Here is an 18,487-nt window from a genome sequence, read left to right as displayed (position 1 = left end):
AATGTATAGTCCTCTTTCTTATTCCCCTGATATTTTTATGCCTGGAAACAATTGGTATACGAGGGCTTCTAGTAAGATGTATGCACTGGAAAGATATGAATTTAGCTATGACGGTCTCTAAGCTCCACGAATTGGTGATCAACCGCCATCTTACTAAGTAGCCTAGATTGACTATCGCACGAGAGAACCAAGTATAACCTATCGTAGTCCACTCAGAGAGAGTGGTGCCTTGAACACACCGGAGAATGGGTAGTGTCTAGTTTAGTAACTGTTATGGTAGAAATTCTCGAATTAACATAGTCCCTTAATGGTCTGTTACTACAGCAAGTTATTTGCTGTGGTTCCGAAATTTGGCCGTAATTTCGGAGCAGGTTATTCATTTGGCAATTGCACTCGTGCATACCCCACACAGCACGTACGAGTACTGTACTCGTACTCTACCGGTACTCGAGAGGTTGACCATCTCATCGGGAAGCTCATGAAATACCAGGATAAATTTAATAAATTTGAGCGCAACTTTGCGGCAACGAGATGCCCCTTTGAAGAGCCGCCGCGCCTCGCACAAATTACCACCAACACCTCTCAGCACCCAGGTACCTTATCGCCTCATCCAGTATTTCTCTCGACAAACCGCCTCTACCATCATCACCACTCACGCAATGGCCAACAAACCCATATCACAAGCGGACGTAGAAAAATACTGGGAAATTTTTAGCGCCCACTCAAAGGATGGTCAGCGAATCACGGGGGACCAAGCATTCACAATGCTCAAGAACTCCGGACTGAACGACGCTCAGTTAGCAAAGATTTGGGATCTAGCCGACGTTGATAGGGATGGAGACCTAGACTTCGAGGAGTTTTGCGTTGCTATGAGGTTAATTTTTGATCTTGTTAATGGGGTGGGTTTCCATCTCTATCCCGGCACGAAGCTATGGGAGAAGAGCTAACCGGTTGGGGGGGTGGTTGGTGTAGGAATACAAACAAGTTCCGAAGACGCTTCCTAGTTTTCTGATCCCGGAATCGAAAGCACATCTTGTCACAGCTTCTCAGGCGCTGTCTGATGATCCCCCGCGGTTTGAGCGGATCGATGATGATGAGGACGATACGCCGGGGCTCAAGGATGGGTTCGATTGGTATATGTCTCCTGTGGATAAGGCAAGGTATGAGGGGATGTATTCCGCTAATGCTGGGGAGCATGGGCAATTGAGATGTGTGTGTCCGGCAACTATCTTGGGTATCTGGCTTCACTGATGGGTGTGGTATCTAGTTAATGCTCTTGACGAGTTGTATGAGGGGATCAACGTTCCAGACACGGATATCCGGTCTGCCTGGTATGGCTGCGTGTCTTCAAATTCCCTTTTTTTAAGAGGCCACATGTTCTGATTGCCTGCTCACTCGCTTTAGGAACTTAGTCAACCCTTCCGCCTCGGCAGCGATTGGAAAGGATCAGGCACTAGTGTTTCTTCATATACTGAACAATCGTCATGAGGGTTACCGTATCCCCCGCTCCGTTCCTGCATCTCTCCGTGCAACCTTCCAAAAGAACCAAATCAGCTATGACCTTGACAAGAACGAGGATCTCGTCTACAAGAATAAGCTTGGAAAGGGGAGGGACATGAGTACAATTACGGGAAAGAAGGAAGCCTTTGGAGAAAGCTATCTTACTCGGTTGGGAGTCGGTGGAAGAGGAAACTACAAGCATTCCGGTAGCACAACCCGCCGGGGTTTATGAAGCTGTAGTTGTACTAATTGTGGTTTCGGAGCAATAGGTACTGATTTCAGCGCATCTAAGGATCAGGGCTGGGAAGAAGTCCGCCTCAAGCGGGAACTCGCAGAACTCGAAACCAAGATCGCCGAAACTGAAGCCACGGCCGAGAAGCGACGGAACAGAGACAAATTCGGCAGCAGTGGGTCAAAAGCTGCGTTAGTCAAGCGTGAGCTTGAGCAAATGTTAGACTACAAGCGGAGGACACTCCGTGAATTGGAAGACGGCGGGGGGCTTGCAAAGAGCGGGGCGAACCTAAAAGGCGTAAAAGAGGACTTGGAGACGGTTCGAGAGCAGGTCAATGCTTTAGAGCAGCATTTGAAATCTAGGGAAGACACCTTGGCTGGGCTGTTAAGGGAGATTGAGGAAGAGAAGGCGAGGGGGTAGTGGGATTTGGTATATATCTGTTTTTTTTCTTGTTTCCGTCTACAGTACGCCCATGTTTGGCTTTCCCTGGGTTTGGTCTCTCCTGTGGCTATTGGTTGTATCCAACGCACCATATCCGTGTGTGGCATTATCCTAATCGGAGAGTGAATACAGTATTAGAATGTGAAGTACCGGTAGTGTGTTACGCTCCTGGACTTCGAGATTGCCTAAACGTGAGTGTTTATTGGTGGGTCACATAGGTTAATGCTTGAAGTAATTTACCTTGTGCAAACGCCACTATTCATCCGTTATAGCAATCCCGGGTGTTTCACACTATGATAGCAGTACTTGTACCTGGTTTGAATCGCGGTGAAGGGGTGTTATGTTTTTTTTTGTTTCTTTGCTTCAAAGAGTCATGACCCTAGCAGCCCTCCCAGTCGTCCAGTCCGTCCAAGACGGGGTTAGGACGACAAAGGACGAGAATGTCTCGTCTTTGGACGGACTGGACGGGGCGACGGTAGTCGACTATAACTGATTGCCAGATTGTACGGTATAGTATAAGTGCCAAGTCTCTTATTTGGGATTTTTTTCAGTCTGGTACTTGTATGCCTGGCTACGAATTTTACTGTTTCAGACCGCCCAAGGGATAGCTCGAGATAATACTATGTGAACTTACCCCAAAGGGTGCCGGGTGATCCTTGTGATAATACCACCATAATAATACTAATACTTGTAATAATGGTGATTGCACTAGGAGAACTGGTTCAAAAGGCGGAAGCGAGGCTCATCACGATATTTTTATAGAAGCTATCGTATCATATAAGTTTATATCCAGCCATAGTTTCGGCCCCAAAAAGTGCGGCCATTAAAACAACGCTTTCAAGTATGATAACGCAATAGACATGCAAGGGAGGAAGGAAGCAAAAATAAGTGCAGTAGATAAATGAAGAAAGAAAACCCAAAATTCTAAAAACTCCATACCGAATCGACCACCATGTATATATACAAATAATCAGTAACTATCAAAAAAAAAGTAGTTTAAGTAGCGAAAAGGGGGAGGAAAAAAATTGAAACAGGAAAGATAAAGAAGAGGGATACACTGGCCCAGCCAGTCATTACAACAGACATTTCCTTTTTTCAAAAATGAAATCTTGCATCATCACACCACCGACGAATCCTTGCTACGACTCTAGCTTCGCAATCTCCCCATTCATCTTCTCAACTTCCCTATCTAACTCCTCAAGACTCGCCGCCAGTGCAGAAACTTCGTCAAACCTCCTCCGCTTGCTAGCCTCGGTCAGCATCTCCTGCACCATGAACCTCTGTTCCTCTAGCACCATCAAGCCCTCCTTCAATTCCTTCTCCTTGAGCGCAGCACTGCTGTCCACCTCTGTCCCATCCTCTCCCTCCTCTGTCGTGACCATCGTCAGCGCCCGACTGGAAGAAGGCTTATTGTTCCCGTTCGTACTGCTAATGGTCTGTATTCGTGCACTGGCGGGTCTATTCATGTTTAAGAGCTTCGGCAAGGCTTTTAGCGGGAGCATATTTAGGTGGAGGAACTGTGTGGCGGCTTGGTAAACGGTTTTTTGAAGGCGCCGCTGGGTTTGGGAGGCTGTGGGGAGGTTCAAGATACGCTTTGCGGCTGCGTCGTATTGGGCAAAGGTGTCTAAGAGCTTTTTGCGTGTTTTTGTAGCTTCGGCGAGTTTTGCCTGGGTGGGAGTTTTGTTTGGGTCTCTGGAGTTGTGGTTAGCGGGGCGTGCCTGGAGTGAGGATTGGCATGAGGGGGTGTGAATTACTGTATTTCTGTTAATAGTTTTTGGAATCGGGGCATCATGTTCTTAATTCCTTGCTCAAATTGAACGAGGGTTTGATAGGCTCGAACATCTTGGGGAATTTTAGCCAGGTCTAGAACAAAGTCCCGTTTACTAAAGACGGTGGTTCGGCATGCTCTACATATCCGCACGTCAATGCTCATCTCGTTGAGGGTCTTCTCGGAGAGTACACCAGTCACTAATCACGAAGTTAACCAGAACTCCTCTAAATATCCGGTAACAAACGTACTTGCAGAAACATTCAGACCAACATCACTGGAACAATCTGTTCGCGAGTCTCCGCATACAACTTTCCCACATAAGCGGCAGTGGTGTTTTCGTATTGTAAATTGCGAAAATGTCTGGTGGCAGTGCGGGCAAGCGGTAACGCTGGCGTCGTCTTCCCAGGCCACCACTGACTGCTCAATTACCTTCCGTTGGTTTCTTAAACTTGCAACAGCTTTGATAAACCCGCTGGTCCCGGGCGGAGGTTCGGGAGGATTGATCAGAAGTTGAGTAAGCTGTGACCATCATCAGAACCAATGGTGGGGCGGCGGGGGTGGTTGAAAATACCTTCGTAAGCCTCTTTTCAAGCCTAGTCACTTCCAGATATGCCCGATCAACAGTTCTTCTCCTCCGTTCGGAAAACTCCTTCGTATGATCCCGTACAAACCCTAAACAAGTCAGCAAACCCGAGATTTCCCTAGCATGACTCGACTCATAGTACCCTGATGGTCATTGTACCCTTCTCTTGACTTGTAGCAAGTTTCGCAAACCCTGCACCAAAATCCCCTTACGGGCTCATGCTGCGCCGATCTTGAAAGCTTCATCTGATACATTGTATGCTCCTCGCAAAACAGCTTGCCGCACTTCCGACAATTGACACTTCCGTTAACCGCGCCGAGAGGCTTTTGGCAGACGGGGTCGAGGCAATAGTCGTCTGTAGTGCTCCGTTGCCAGTGTGCTCTTGTGACTAGGTAATCTGGGTCTCGCTCTTCTATCACAGTTGCGCTCGCGATAACAGGGTTGGAAGACGGGCCGGCGATGGCAAGAGCCTCATTTGATTCAAAGACATCTAGCCCTTTGAGCTTTTGGTTTAGGACTGCCACCGGCTGGAAGGCCTTGGCCTTTAACATGCGCTTTCGGAACCATGTTGATATATCGTCCTTCTCGACCTCCTCGACTTCTTTGTGGATATCATCAAGATGCCTGTTGCACCATTAGCTCACCCTTTCCCCTCTCATGAACGCCGTCACAGGGGGTTTCAGTACCGGTTTAATTGTAGCAAAGTCACCTACGCTACCAGTCAGTAACGTGATCACAAATGTGAATGTGTGTCGACTTATTATGGGAAACACACCATCTCCTCCGAGCAAATCGGGCACACCATACTACCCCCCTCATTCTCCCCGTCTCGTAACGAAAAATCTGAATTCAAGGAAACGGAACTAGCGGACGGCGATAGTCTCCCACTCCCGGCAACGGACGAAATAGCAGGAGATAGACTCCTTCTGGCAGATGCAGCACTTCCAAGAACCCTTCCTCTCACCGGACGTGTCTTAGCAGTATTCATGACGTCCAAGGGTTCTTCTCTCCAGGTATAGAGCCTTAAGCAATGGTCCGCCCGCCGCAGGTAAGGCTGACGGGGTTCGATATCTTCAGAGTAAAGGAGGGTATACTGTCCGATGTGTAGCACAGGGAACTTTCTCTTTTGGCAAGTTAAGATCAGTTGACGGGTGCAGTGGTGGTACGTTCGTGTGAGCTTGTGGTAGGTCCTTAGATGGAGCCCGTGTCTCTCACAAGCTTCAAGGAAGGGAGGGAATCGGGAGCTGTGGGGAGGCGGCTCCCTAAAGGCTTGGCAATGGCTGCTCTAATCTTGATCACGTTTTTGGTTTCCTTCTTTCACTTCTCCCTCTGGTTTTCTTTAGACGAGCTTCGCCTCCTCTTTTTCCTCTGCTGCCCGTGTCTATTACCGTTTACTTCGATCTATCTACCTTCCTACGCCATATACATCCCCTACAATGGCAATTTCTGACGATGAGTTCCCACCCGTTCAAGGCGGTGGCTCCCTCTTACTTGCCTGGCAAGTCCGGAATAGAAAAGCCCTTGTAGTAGGTGGTGGAAATGTATGATATAGCCCCACTTCCCCCCTCCACCATCAATTCCAATGCCTAACAAACAAATTGTAGGTCGCCGCTGGCCGAATCCTCAACCTCCTCAACGCCGACGCAAAAGTAACTGTGATAACCCCAAGCACCGGCCTACACCCAGAAGTCCATCACCGAATCCTGAAACGCCAAGTAACGCATATAGACCGCAGCTTCCAGCCCTCAGACCTGGAAGGCCCAGACATCGCAATGGTCCTAACAGCAATCGACGACCCCCAAGCATCAACACAAATCTACACCCTCTGCAAGCAGAAGCGCATCCCGGTGAATGTTGCGGATGTGCCACCAGAGTGCGACTTCTACTTTGGCAGTGTCCACAGGGATGGGCCGTTGCAGGTCATGGTCTCGACGAACGGGAATGGGCCAAAACTGGCGAACATCGTGCGGAAGCAGATTGCTGAGACGCTGCCGACGAATCTTGGAGAAGCGATCGTTAAAGTTGGCTCCTTGAGGAAGAGGTTGAGGAAAGTTGCGTCGGCGTGCTCTGAAGGACCGAAGAGGATGGAGTGGTCTGTCCCCCGCCAAACTCTTACAACTGTTCGTTATTAATACTGAGGGCGGATGATAAATAGGATGACAAAAGTCTGCGAAACCTGGAGCCTCGAAGAACTCTGTGACATGGACGAAGACGACATGGATAACCTCCTCTCGCACTACGCCGAGAATAAAGTAATAACCTACAAAGAACTACGAGGCATACCACCCCCTTCCGAAGGACGTGAAGTGTTTGAAGAAGCTTTCGACGGAAGCTTTCATTGGTTTTGATTCGGTCTCAAGAAAAAGCAGGGACCTCGGGTTATGGCGTATTTCTTGTTCCCTGTTTTTCTTTTAAGTTACTGCCAGCCTTTTTTTCCACGTAATACCTATTTTCCTATGGTTTGGGATTGACACCGCCCGACATTTCATAAACGATCACTCAAGATAAAATAATTTTTCACCTTACTTTTGCGAAATCTCCTCGGAGAAACGAGGGAGATGTCGTACTTGCCGCCGGTGGTGATCTATGTTTGAAAGCTAGTGTCTTGGCGAATAACAATCGAGTGATGGCATGTGATAGCAGTGATCTCCAAATGGAATACGAGCGGGAAAATTCAGTTCATGACGGATTATCCTCCAAAACGGATACCCTACTTGAAATTGTTGATACATAAGGTATATAACCTCAATTACGTAACAAAATACAAAAACGCCGTTCAGAAAACGAATCAAGTTGAGTTTAATCGGGAAAGGAAACATCGAATCCCTCACCCCTGATGCGTTCTACACACGACGTGAACAACCTGTGCCCTGCCCCAGCATATCACCAACAGAGTAATTTGGGCATAGTAAAAAAGCGAATTCAGAATCTCTCCGGGAGGCTATTACGAGATTAGGTTAGTTAAAGTTCTAATAGTCGATTGGTGGAATGGTAAAACTTACACAACTGGCGCGACCAAAGTCCAGGAGTAGAGCGCATAACACACCCAAGCAGAAACAATCTTAATCCAACTGGCAGCGTACGTTCTGCCAACAGGAGTGAAACCCTCCTCGTCATTCTTTCCGGGCTCCAAGCTCATTGTCAAAAGTGTTGCCGTCCATGCAGTTGCCAGGAAGAAGATGATATGAAACCCCGAATAACTATACTGAGCTCCATTCTTCTCGTCGTCATTGGCCCTAGCATCATCTTCGTCATCCGAATCACCATCATCATCGAGGGCACTAGCAGGTAAGCTTCCGTCCTCAACAGCCCTGCGCAGAGCACGGGCTCTAAGTTCGGACCTGCTAGGTTCCGTCGAGACAAGGCCATGCTCCCCATCTCCCAAACTAGAATAGCCACCGTTATTCGGGGAGCTGCTTCCTCTGTGAAGTGGTCCAACTCCCTGGGAGGCAGCACGGGTGGTGGTATACGCGATGGTGAGGAGAGTCACGATAGCACCAAGAACGATAGAAGCGGTACGTGTCCCACGAGCTCGCAGAAGAGGGTTGCATTGCTTGTCATCAGGCTCCATAGAAACAGCAGACATAGTGAGATACGTGCAGTAGATTGCAACCATGGCAGACTGAGCAAGGCCGGCTTGTGAGTTGTATTCCTGAACCTTGGGATGGACAGAAATCGCAGAGACCAGAATGAGCAAGATGAGATTGATAGTGATGGCCGCTGTTAGTGCTGTAGTTAGTGATTGTTGCCAACGGACAGATAAGAGAGCACACCTTGGTTCATAGAACATCCACTACCAGCGAAGAAGACATACATCACAATGGTGAGTACCAAGCTCCCAATGTACATCCCTAACGTGCTGCCAAGAAGGATACCACGCCATATTCTAGAGTCTGATTTGTCAATCTTTTCCAGGCAAACTTCAGCCCAGGTATGCGCAAGATCAACAAGAAGGACGAGGCCAAGAAGAAGGAACAAGACAGCGCCGAAGGTCGCAACGTAATTTCCCCAGACAAGGAAGAAGCCCTCAGGGACAAGGAACGTAAGAACGATAAGTAAAAGCCAGGCAATAATCTTGGGCCCCCAATACCTATTAAAGGATAACCGTTAGAGCCTTCTTTCCTATGTTGTTAGTATTAGCAACACTAACCCATTCTGAATAGCTGCGCGACCGCCTTTCGAGCTCTTGACCCCTACAAGAATAGCGGCGAGAACAGCGTGGAAAACACCAAGAGCAAACTGTATACGATGTACCGCGACGAAACCGTAACATTGCTCCCCCAAACAAGTGATAGGGAAATAGTCGAGGGTCAAATGCTCAAGCTTCTTGATAGCCCAGGGCGAGAGCATAATCCATGAGATAATACTGTTTAACAAGAAGAGCACTATCAAACGTTAGTATTAGGACCCCGAATAAAAATGTTCGAGTTAGGGTGCACACAAGCATAAGCGATTCTCGTGGCAGTACTGCGGTGAAGTTAGCTATGACCCCCTATCGCAATCTAATGAGCATCAAAAATCCTCATACCTACTGCCACATTTGCCACAAGCACTACACAGTGCGGAACAAGCTGCAGCACCACAACACGATGCAGCGAAAGAGCCAATCTAGTGATCGTGTCAGTATGAAGTTGGGTAGGCGAAGCGGGGGGGGGAGCGGAATACCGTGGTTAGGCTGGGAACCGCCAGAAACGGGATTGAGAGCAGGGCGCCCATTTCCAGATCTCAGACGAGCTCTAGTAGAGGGCCGATTAGATGTGTAGAGATTCGCGTTTGGTGGTGTTTTTTTACTATCCGATGAAAGTCGTTTGGTGATTGTGAGGGGTGTGAGGGGTGTGAGGTATCCAGGGCTCAGTGGAGTTTGGAGTACGGTACTTGCGATGTTGGAAGAAGCTTGGTTTGATTGAGATCCTTGTGGCTTGGAGATTGTTGGCACGGTGGATTGCACCACACGAAATGAGACGATTAGCGCCACAGATGACCCACCATTGGGAAGGGGGTGTTACCCGGTTGCAGGTTGCATAGAAAGCTGAGACGATCTGGTGTCATACCGGCAGGATTGCTCTGTGATCCACGGGCGCGTTTTTTGTGATACTCGTGCTACCCACAGACCCAAATACTGGAGTGATTGGCACTCGGGCTAAGACGTCCGAAATTCCTTCTCTTGGATATGGAGACGAAAACACTTGCGAAAAACCTAAGAAAAGTGTCGGACCTTACCAGTAAAGGCAACTGAAAGTCCTGGCGCGAATACGGTACTTGTACAAGTGCCATGGGTGATGTTTTCGTACAAGGGTTGCCAAGTAATTGGTAGGGTCATGGGTAAAGAATGCGAAATACCAAACACCAAGACAGAGTGTATTGTGATCCAAGAAACACCAACAGAACATCTCATTAGTAAAACCCCCTCTTTTTTAAAGAAATAATACCAGAGCTCCTCCAAGGGAAAAGAGATAAAGGTACTGAATTTGTTGTAAGAAATAAGAGATATATTTTTTTTTTTTTAAAAAAGACAGACACAGACTCGAATATGGCTCCAACCTGCTCACATCATGATTACTTTTGGGCAGCAAATTCTCCCTCCTCTATTAGTCCAATTAGTTCAAGGAATCTTTTACCTGCTCCCATTTTCCAGCCAGCCTCCAGAAAGATAACTCTAGATAGAACGTTGATCAGTAGCTCGTTGCGCTCAAAAGTACATAGTTTGTCTAACCATGCTGCCTGGACATTCCGACGCATTGCAGAGGAAATTGGCATCACAGTCAGCACAGCATATTCAATCTGCCAGGTACAAGCCACCTCTCACAGAGTAAAACATGGCAGACTGAAGATCCTAACCACTCTTATCTGTAAGAGATTGATTGACTTTGCAACTGCGAGTCAGAAAAATCGGCATCTACCTATCTGAGAAGTTGCTGAGCTAGCTGGAGTAAATGCTAGCGCTGAGGTTCTTCATACCACATTTGCAACTGAAGGTTATCAAAGGCGAGTAGCTTGGGCATGCCCCTTTCTCACCATTAAAGCCAAGGAAAAGAGGCTTGATTGGGCTGAGCATTATGCTAACTGGACTCGTACTGATTGACATAAGGTTTCTACTTCTTCTATTTTATTAGTAGTTAAGTAGTAGCAATATTAATATAAGATTAATTAGGTAATTTGGAGTAACAAGTCAGTGTTTAATGTTGGTAGGCTCTCTTCTAGTGGTCAAGTATGGGTTACTCGGTAGGCTGGTGAAGAGGATCTGGAGGATTATTTAGTACTAAAATTCAAAAAGTGGAAACTATCATAGTTTGAGCTTGTTTTAAAGGGCAGCAAAAAGGGCCACTAATTTTTTGGGATAAGGAGTAGTGGGGCAAGACTATTAAGGCTACTTCTTTTACTTCACATACCGCACTTTCACCAATTTTGGCAGGAGCAATCACAGCTCTAGCTAGACTATGTCTACCTTCAGCAGGATAGGGCAAGCCCTTATCAAGCAGCACACACCCAAAATCAATTTCACATGCTCAGTATCTGGGGGTATTTCATCAATTGGTCCCCCTTCTTTCCTGATTGTAGTCTGATTGAAAACCTTTGGCGAACCCTAAAGCAACGCATTTGCTGCTGCAACCTCTTTCCTACTACATATGAAGCCCTACACTCTGCTATTGAGGAAGAATGCGCAGCTATTACTCCAGATGAGTTGGAAGTACTAGTAGACTCACTTCCTACTCGCCTTTATGAGGTTAAAACTCTGCTTCATTTCTACTTTTTCTCTTTATACTAACTACAAGCTTCAACATAGGTTCGTCATGCTCAAAGTGGCTATTCCGGTTATTATAGAGGATTTTGTTAGGTGAAGACACTCTGATAGACTTCAGAATTGTCTGGGCCAATCAAGATTTGTTTTTGTAGACAGAGATTATTTAGGAAGGCTCAAGTTTACTAGTTTCATTTATGACTACTAAGAGCAAAGTAAATTTGATAAAGTAAAATAAAATTGTAAAACAATATTATATTGTTAAGATCTCTTCTGTGTTACTTAATGATGTCTAAAGCTTAGAAGGCACTTTGATATTTATATTCTGCATCTGAGTATTTGTGGACTACATCTATTTATTATACAACTATGTACCTTTCTGATTATAACTTGCAATGTCAGGTATTCTTGAAAGGTGTGAACACTTGGAGACCCTAAAAATCACCACACCCTCTTTGACAATTACAATATAACTAATTGGGAACAATGCTGTTTTCAATAGTAATTATCCAATAATTAGAGTCTTTAGACTGGTCGTCTAGTACTCAAGTCGAACTGAGTTGGCTCCAATTGTGTCCATCATTGATGAAATGATCAGTTTCATCTGCGGGTTGCATCTGTGAAGGTAGTTGTAATTACAACCATTTTTCAGGTCGTCTAACTTTAAACCTCTATAACTCCTTACCCAACCAACAGATGTCTTCCGGACGACTTCCTACTAATTCGCAGAAAGCTATTCCATAGGATAGACAAATATTCCTACAGTTGACAACTTTTTGTTGCTCTGAGTAATAGCGTTTCAATCACTGTTATAGTATTGGATATTATTCTCATAACTACAACGTATTCTGAAACCTAGTTGCAATACTCTATGAAGTCCAATAGCTTTTATGGTAGTGTCCCTCGAAGTTCTAGACTCTTCTGGATATTGTAGGGTGGATGTGAAGGTATTGGTCTCTCGCTGAGATTCTTTACCATTCGATACTATCTTTTTGTACAAAAATATCCTGTTACCTAAGATCAATACCAAAGATATTACATCTTTGAAGACCAGTAACCTTCTGAGTAGTTGACGGAGTTACTCTATTTCACTTCTCAGACCTAGCTGAAGGTCTCCTCCCATATATCCTGCGAACAAGATCCGGTTGGACAGACGGCGGCGACATATATGGTATTATTCTAACACCTTCAATTCTGTGATACTATAGTCACAGGATGCAACTGAGATTGATATGTATGATGACATGCGAGCCCTGTAAGAGGGCTAGAGGGGGGTGTTGGAGACAAGAGATTCCAATTCTGGGTGAGATTACCCTACTTAGGGTGACTCATATGTATCGGATCCCAGTATTTCTAACAGATTTTGTCTTTTTTTTATTTCTTCTTTTTACCTTTCTTTTATGCATTGCTTGTAATACAGTCACGCCCCGTTGTCCCAGACCTCACTCTACTGGATTCTCCGTTATTCTGGATAATATTCTCAGATTTCTGAATAGATTTACACCGAAACTGTACCTATTATTCCAGATAATCTGCTATCCTAAACAAATTCTAAAATCTTTGGAGGATTTTGACCATCCAGCACAGCGAGGTGTGACTGTACTTCATTTTTTTTTGGATCTTTTTCATGGCCTCTCTCACTCTCCTTATATTACCACCCCTATGTCTATATTCCTTTACAGTAACCTACTGTGAAGTGAGTCCCCAGTCTGGCAAGAATGCCCATACTATCATTATAGGCCAGAGAGTATTTTTATGTGCATTTTCACTATGCCGGGGACTCATGACACCATGGGATACCACAGCTATGTATTTATGTTTTCCTACGCAATGAATATTATGTCTTAAACATCCCTACAGGCTATATCTTGTATGAAAACATCACTTACGGTACTTGTATCTACGATATTTGTAACGATCCCTCTCTGGATAGTTAGTGCTTGGCGACAGGGAATGATACTTCTCTTCCTGTCTTCTTCTTCCTTTGTCTTACGATAGCTCTAGGCCTCTGCCTACATTGCCGATAGTACAAGACTCTTGTCTGCTACCGGGAACGCCTATCGTAAGCTTTCTCTAACTCTTCTTCGTAAAGCGCCTTCTTTGGCGTAATAATAACGTTGCAATAAAGATAAAGATCGTAAAGGTGTTTTATATTCGTTAAAGTAATAAGTAGGAAAAGTACTTAGAACAAAGCGTGAAGAACCTATCTTCTTCTGCTGTATCGGCCTCCTTATATAGTGTTCTTCCCGCCTTTAGTCATGTGAGCTAAAGTGGTCACATGTGCGAAACTAAATCATAACAAACTAGTCATATGACCAAAGTGATCACATGCTCAAAACCCATGACCTCATAGAGAGGTCATGTGCAAAACTCATAAACCAATCATAACGCAATAAACAAGTCATATGACTCGACTGAGTCATATGCACGAAACCCATGACATCATAATGAGGTCATGTGCGAAACATAAATCATATGCGCAAGGCTTACCCGTAAGGCACACTCGTAAGGCATACTCGTCAGGCGCATGTCCCATGACTCATACTTAAGCCATGTGCGAAAGCATCACAAATCCCACACATAACAAATCATATAACCCGAATAGGTCATATGCATGAAACAATAACATACCTGTGACTCATAACCATGTATCACGTGAAAACCCTTTCCTCGTTAAGCCACCTTTGTGACAATATTAGGGAGATCTTACTAAGAGAATTGGAGTGCTAAGATTCCCATTTTCCGAACTCTAGCAACTGCTGCGTATATCTCAGCACAGCTTAAGTAATTGTAGTACTTAAGGAAGAGTTTTCTGATGACAAGACTGTGGCTGAGACCAGATTTCAACTACTCGCCAAGCAGGTCTCTATTTTTTATTTCCCAATCTTCGATTGGTAAAACCTTCTTGTGGTGACTACTAATTATTTTGATTTGGACTGGAGTCTTGTTGTGGCATATTTTGATAGGTGAGTGAAAATCTTTTATGAGTTGGACTGATTATCATGAGAATTCTGAATAGCTTCCTTTTAGAGCTTGTGGAAATAGAAGGACAGCAAGAGTAGGGATGGAGAGCAACAGGAATCAGGTATTGTGTAACAAACTCTCCTTGGATGGTTAGTTCTTGGTGATGGGGAACGATACTTCTCTTCTTCTTCTTTCCTCAGTCTTATGATAGTACTAGGCCTCTGCCTATGTTACTAATAGTACAAGACCTTTGTCTTCTATCAGGAACATCTATTGTAAGTTTTCTCTAACTTTTCTTCGTGAAGAGCGTTTCATGTCGTAACAATAAATGTTGCAATAAAGATAAAGCTCGCAAAGTGATTTTATATTCATTAAAGTAATAGATTGGAAAAGTACTTAGAATTCGATCTAATTTTATTTAAACTCGTACCGCCAAAACTGGCATATAATAAGTCCCACTGGCACAGGGATACCACTAACGAGTGTACCACTAATCCTAAGCTAACTAAGTCTAAGGCCCCGTACCTGCCATTCCCGAGTCATGCCTGCACGGGAACTAATTACAAGACCATCAAACAACCTAGTGCCCACCCCGGTCTAAGTCTATAGCCCCACTGGAGTGAAGTCAACTAGTACTAAGTATAGCCGAAGCCAAGCAAAAGACCAATCCAACCAGGTTCTTCGTCTAATAAATATAAAATTACTACCACCCGATCTGAAAACTGTCCCACAAAAACCTTCACTACAGTAGAAAACCAACAAAATTCAAACTAAAGCTACAGGCGACACAATGGCAGGGAGGAGATAACCAACATATCAACCTCGTGCACCTGCATGCCAGGCCGTTGACCCGATGAACCCACTGTGCCATTTGCCTGGGAAGAGTATACTGGTGAGGAGGACCTGTACACGCTACCTGTTCCCCAAACAAATCATCATCAACATAGGAAATACCTAGAGGTTATAACAGACCAAGAAGGTCAGTGGGGCCTATCTTCCACTTGTGGTACCATACCTCCTCCTGCCAAACTCATAGTCGAACCAAAGAAATCAAACAAACCCCACAAAGCCCAGCACACAAGACCCAAACAAGTCCAACCAAGTGGTCGCAATCCACTATCTGCACAGGTGGCCATCAGCCAGCCGGTCCATCAGGAAGCTTTACGGCACTCAGCATCTTCAACCAACAGCTCGAGCCAGATTGGAAACACTTAATTAAACCTCGCCCAACCTAATGCAGGCCCGACCAGTGTTCATAGGTGCCTCTCCCCCCCCCAATCAGTCCCCCCAAGCCCCACATGCCAGACTCCACAGAGCCCATCTAGCCTCTCAGCCCCTCAGACAGATCAACCATCTGATAGCCACAGGACAGCCCATACCTAGCCCTATCAGGTAGCTACTGGTCTTGGTCATACTAATAAAGCCCCAACCCCCAGTACCTTGCAGCTGAAGGAGACACACCAGCCACAGTCAAGAGCCACAAAGGGGGCAGCACCAATACCTGAAGACACCAGCACCAGCCACACCATCCTATTCAGCCGAACTGAAGTCTAACCAAGCTGGGAAAGAATAAGCAGAGCTAGCCGAAGCCAGCCCCACAGGCCTGGCAACAAGTTCAAACTGAACAATGGGTAAGAGGCACACCCCACTGACGTGACATGAAGGGGCTTGGTGCGCGAACCGGAGCAGATAAATAGAAGGTAGGCTCCACTTACAATGGGTGAAGCTGCCAACCACAATCCGTAACCAAACCACCCAAACACACAGATAACGCGAGTGTCTGGCAGCTAATCATCCCACACCACACCAGGCAGTAATGAAAAACTACAACAAGGTGTAAGATTTTCAGGGTCAAAGTCATCTGTACCGAGGCGTGGTGGAGACACCTGACTGAATCACTGTAAATGCCGCAAGGACAAACCTCCAAGGGAACGGTGATAAACAACATTGTAGGATTTCAACTGTAGAAACAAAAATGTAATGAGGAGGAGCCGGGCGGGTACCGCCCTGCCATCTGAGGAATGATGCAGCCAGTACGACGAGTTGATCCTTGGGAAGGTCATCTGTTTAACCCAAGGGCATTTTGTATTGTAAAAACTAAAGACTCTGTTAAAACCCAACAAGAAATATGAGCTGGCTCAGAGAACAACACCAGTGATCCCCCCAATTTCAATATTAAATCTCCGCCAATCAAACGCGAAACTTGCGAGTAAATGATAGACAGGAAGCTGAAGACATTTTACCGAAATAGGCTCCTAAGCAACCTTAATGAAGTACTTGAAGTGACAGCATTATGAGAAACCATCAGGCAACGAAACGAGAAGCAAACAAGTAATCTACCATGCAACTCCAACAAACCTTAACACCAAGGATCCCAGGAACCACTGTGTGAACTCAGATATCTCCCACAGAATCCCAGGCATCAAGGCCCACGGTGGGTGCGAAAGAATTGCTTAGGGCGAAGCGACGGCAAGGACGAGGAAAAGTACTTAGAACCAAGTATGAAGAGCCTATCCTCCTCAGCCGTACCTGCCTCCTTATATAGTACTCTTCCCGTCCTAGGTCATGTGACCTAAAGTGATCACATGCGCGAAAGTAAATCCTAACAAACTAATCATGCGACCAAAGTGGCCACATGTCCAGAACTCATGACCTCGTAGCCAGGTCCTGTGCGAAAACTCATAAACCAATCATAATGCAAAAAACAAGTCATATGACTCCAAGTGGTCACATGTACAAAACCCATGACCTCATAATGAGGTGATGTGTAAAACATAAATCATATGTGCAAGGAATACCTGCAAGGCATACCTGCAAGGCATACCCACAAGGCACACTCACAAGGTGCACGTCCCATGACTCATAATCGAGTCATGTGCGAAACATAACAAATCATAATATAATAAATTATATGACCTAAAAGAGTCATATGTGTGAAACAATAACATACCTATGACTCATAATCATGAGTCATGTGAAAACCCTTTCCACGCCAAGCCACTTTCATGACCTATTGCTTAGGAGGATGCTGGTCACCTCCTATATGACACCGGTAGGTATTGGGTTGGAATTTGTGCATGAGAGGGAATGTGGAAGATTGGTAAGTGATGAAGGCCTTTATATCCATGTTAATGCAGCAGGAGCAAGATCACTTTTGGAGTTGAAGGTGGCCATAAGAACAGTGCTGGTGATGGCAGGTTGGGAGGGAGGTAAGATGGACAAAGGGAATTTGGTGAGAATTTTCTTCGAGGACAGTTTGCCTAACTCAATGTATGTGCCAAAGATGGTATCGGAAATGGAGAGGGAGATGGAATGATCAGGGAGGGAGATGGAGTGATCGGGGAGGGAGATGGAATCAAGCGGGGATGTGATTTGAGACTTATTATCTGGACATAGGGAGATGTACCGGAAATATAAGTCAGATGACGAAAAGGATGAGGACTATGTTCCAGACATGGATATGAACGTGGAGGATGGAAGAACGAGCGAGAGAAAGGGCTTGGGGGATAGCAAGCATGCGACTGAGTTGAGTGAGTGTTCAACCCCATGGACTGATAGGAGGAAAGAAGCGGAAGGAAGGCCTGTAGTGAGAGGGCTACCAGACACGAAGAGGTTCATCATAATGGACCGGATAGAGAAGATGAGGGGTACATAGACACCAGTACCGGAAACGTAAGTTTCACTGCCGGAGATAATACAGTACTTGAGTGATGTAACAAGCGAAATGATGGAAGCATCGGAGGATTTCAAAGCGGGACAGGAGGTACCTGCTATGGTGGATATGGAGATGGAAGAGGGGGAGAGAAGACTGGAGTCGACACTATCAGATTATGATCGGATAGTGCGATTGGAGGGATTGTTATCTGGGTTATGGGAAGAAAGTGATGGGCTAAGGGAGAGATTAGAGGAGATAGAGGAAATGAGATGCACCAAGTGTAAGGAGATGAAAAGGGAAGGGAAGTCAGTAGAGATAATGGCAATCCTGAATAAGCTGAGGATAGAAATCCCAGTTAAACCGGCTTTGGTGATACCTGGAATCTTGTCAAAGGGGAAGATGAAGTGGAAGCTGGTAGCGGGACTGGCAATCCTGATTAAACCAACGGCAAAGCCGAAGGTTTTGCAGGCGAAGACAGTGGCCGAACCGTCATATATGAAGAAGATGGAGGAGAAATCTTCGTTTGCGAATATGGTAAGAAGGGTGGTGGCCCCGAATTAAAAAGTGGTAATAGTTAACCATGCCCCTTGTTCACTTGCATG

At 45.6% G+C, this 18,487-nt stretch overlaps 4 protein-coding genes; 2 read left to right on the top strand and 2 right to left on the bottom strand.

Moving 5' to 3' along the window:
* Positions 1-588: 588 nt before the first annotated feature.
* Positions 589-2,420, top strand: GSTUM_00011204001 (uncharacterized protein). XM_002841766.2 has 5 exons: positions 589-899; positions 973-1,210; positions 1,268-1,331; positions 1,405-1,706; positions 1,770-2,420. Exons 1-5 carry the CDS (start codon positions 660-662, stop codon positions 2,150-2,152), a joined length of 1,227 nt encoding a protein of 408 aa, XP_002841812.1. The 5' UTR covers positions 589-659; the 3' UTR covers positions 2,153-2,420.
* An 892-nt stretch (positions 2,421-3,312) lies between these two features.
* GSTUM_00011203001 (uncharacterized protein) lies at positions 3,313-5,332 on the bottom strand (the record flags this gene model as incomplete). The annotated part of the gene is made up of 7 exons (XM_002841765.1): positions 3,313-3,891; positions 3,993-4,101; positions 4,150-4,463; positions 4,516-4,616; positions 4,670-5,151; positions 5,214-5,236; positions 5,303-5,332. The coding sequence occupies 7 exons, from the start codon at positions 5,330-5,332 to the stop codon at positions 3,313-3,315; spliced, it is 1,638 nt and encodes a 545-aa protein (XP_002841811.1).
* A 42-nt stretch (positions 5,333-5,374) lies between these two features.
* GSTUM_00011202001 (uncharacterized protein) lies at positions 5,375-7,164 on the top strand. XM_002841764.2 has 3 exons: positions 5,375-6,068; positions 6,132-6,619; positions 6,683-7,164. The coding sequence occupies exons 1-3, from the start codon at positions 5,964-5,966 to the stop codon at positions 6,873-6,875; spliced, it is 786 nt and encodes a 261-aa protein (XP_002841810.1). The 5' UTR covers positions 5,375-5,963; the 3' UTR covers positions 6,876-7,164.
* A 36-nt stretch (positions 7,165-7,200) lies between these two features.
* On the bottom strand, positions 7,201-9,343 carry GSTUM_00011201001 (uncharacterized protein). XM_002841763.2 has 7 exons: positions 9,193-9,343; positions 9,056-9,135; positions 8,969-8,994; positions 8,678-8,912; positions 8,301-8,617; positions 7,530-8,247; positions 7,201-7,468 (listed from the first exon to the last, which is right to left on the bottom strand). The coding sequence occupies exons 1-7, from the start codon at positions 9,241-9,243 to the stop codon at positions 7,450-7,452; spliced, it is 1,446 nt and encodes a 481-aa protein (XP_002841809.1). The 5' UTR covers positions 9,244-9,343; the 3' UTR covers positions 7,201-7,449.
* Positions 9,344-18,487: the final 9,144 nt, after the last annotated feature.

The sequence above is a fragment of the Tuber melanosporum genome (genome assembly GCF_000151645.1).
Source record: "Tuber melanosporum whole genome shotgun sequence assembly, scaffold_80, strain Mel28".
NCBI classification, from domain to species: domain Eukaryota; kingdom Fungi; phylum Ascomycota; class Pezizomycetes; order Pezizales; family Tuberaceae; genus Tuber; species Tuber melanosporum.
Note: the sequence above shows the minus strand (reverse complement) of the source record. Positions and strands in the feature narration are given on the sequence as shown.

Bases quoted from the DNA above. Each gene is read 5' to 3' on its own strand.
- GSTUM_00011204001 (XM_002841766.2), top strand. From the start codon at position 660: ATGGCCAACAAACCCATATCACAAGCGGACGTAGAAAAATACTGGGAA. The intron at 900-972 runs GTGGGTTTCCAT...TGGTTGGTGTAG, and splicing joins TTTTTGATCTTGTTAATGGG to GAATACAAACAAGTTCCGAA. The intron at 1,707-1,769 runs GTAGCACAACCC...TCGGAGCAATAG, and splicing joins AGGAAACTACAAGCATTCCG to GTACTGATTTCAGCGCATCT.
- GSTUM_00011202001 (XM_002841764.2), top strand. From the start codon at position 5,964: ATGGCAATTTCTGACGATGAGTTCCCACCCGTTCAAGGCGGTGGCTCC. The intron at 6,069-6,131 runs GTATGATATAGC...AACAAATTGTAG, and splicing joins TTGTAGTAGGTGGTGGAAAT to GTCGCCGCTGGCCGAATCCT. The intron at 6,620-6,682 runs GTCTGTCCCCCG...GATGATAAATAG, and splicing joins GGACCGAAGAGGATGGAGTG to GATGACAAAAGTCTGCGAAA.
- GSTUM_00011201001 (XM_002841763.2), bottom strand. From the start codon at position 9,243: ATGGGCGCCCTGCTCTCAATCCCGTTTCTGGCGGTTCCCAGCCTAACC. The intron at 8,995-9,055 runs GTATGAGGATTT...ACTTCACCGCAG, and splicing joins TGTGGCAAATGTGGCAGTAG to TACTGCCACGAGAATCGCTT. The intron at 8,248-8,300 runs GTGTGCTCTCTT...CAGCACTAACAG, and splicing joins TGGATGTTCTATGAACCAAG to CGGCCATCACTATCAATCTC.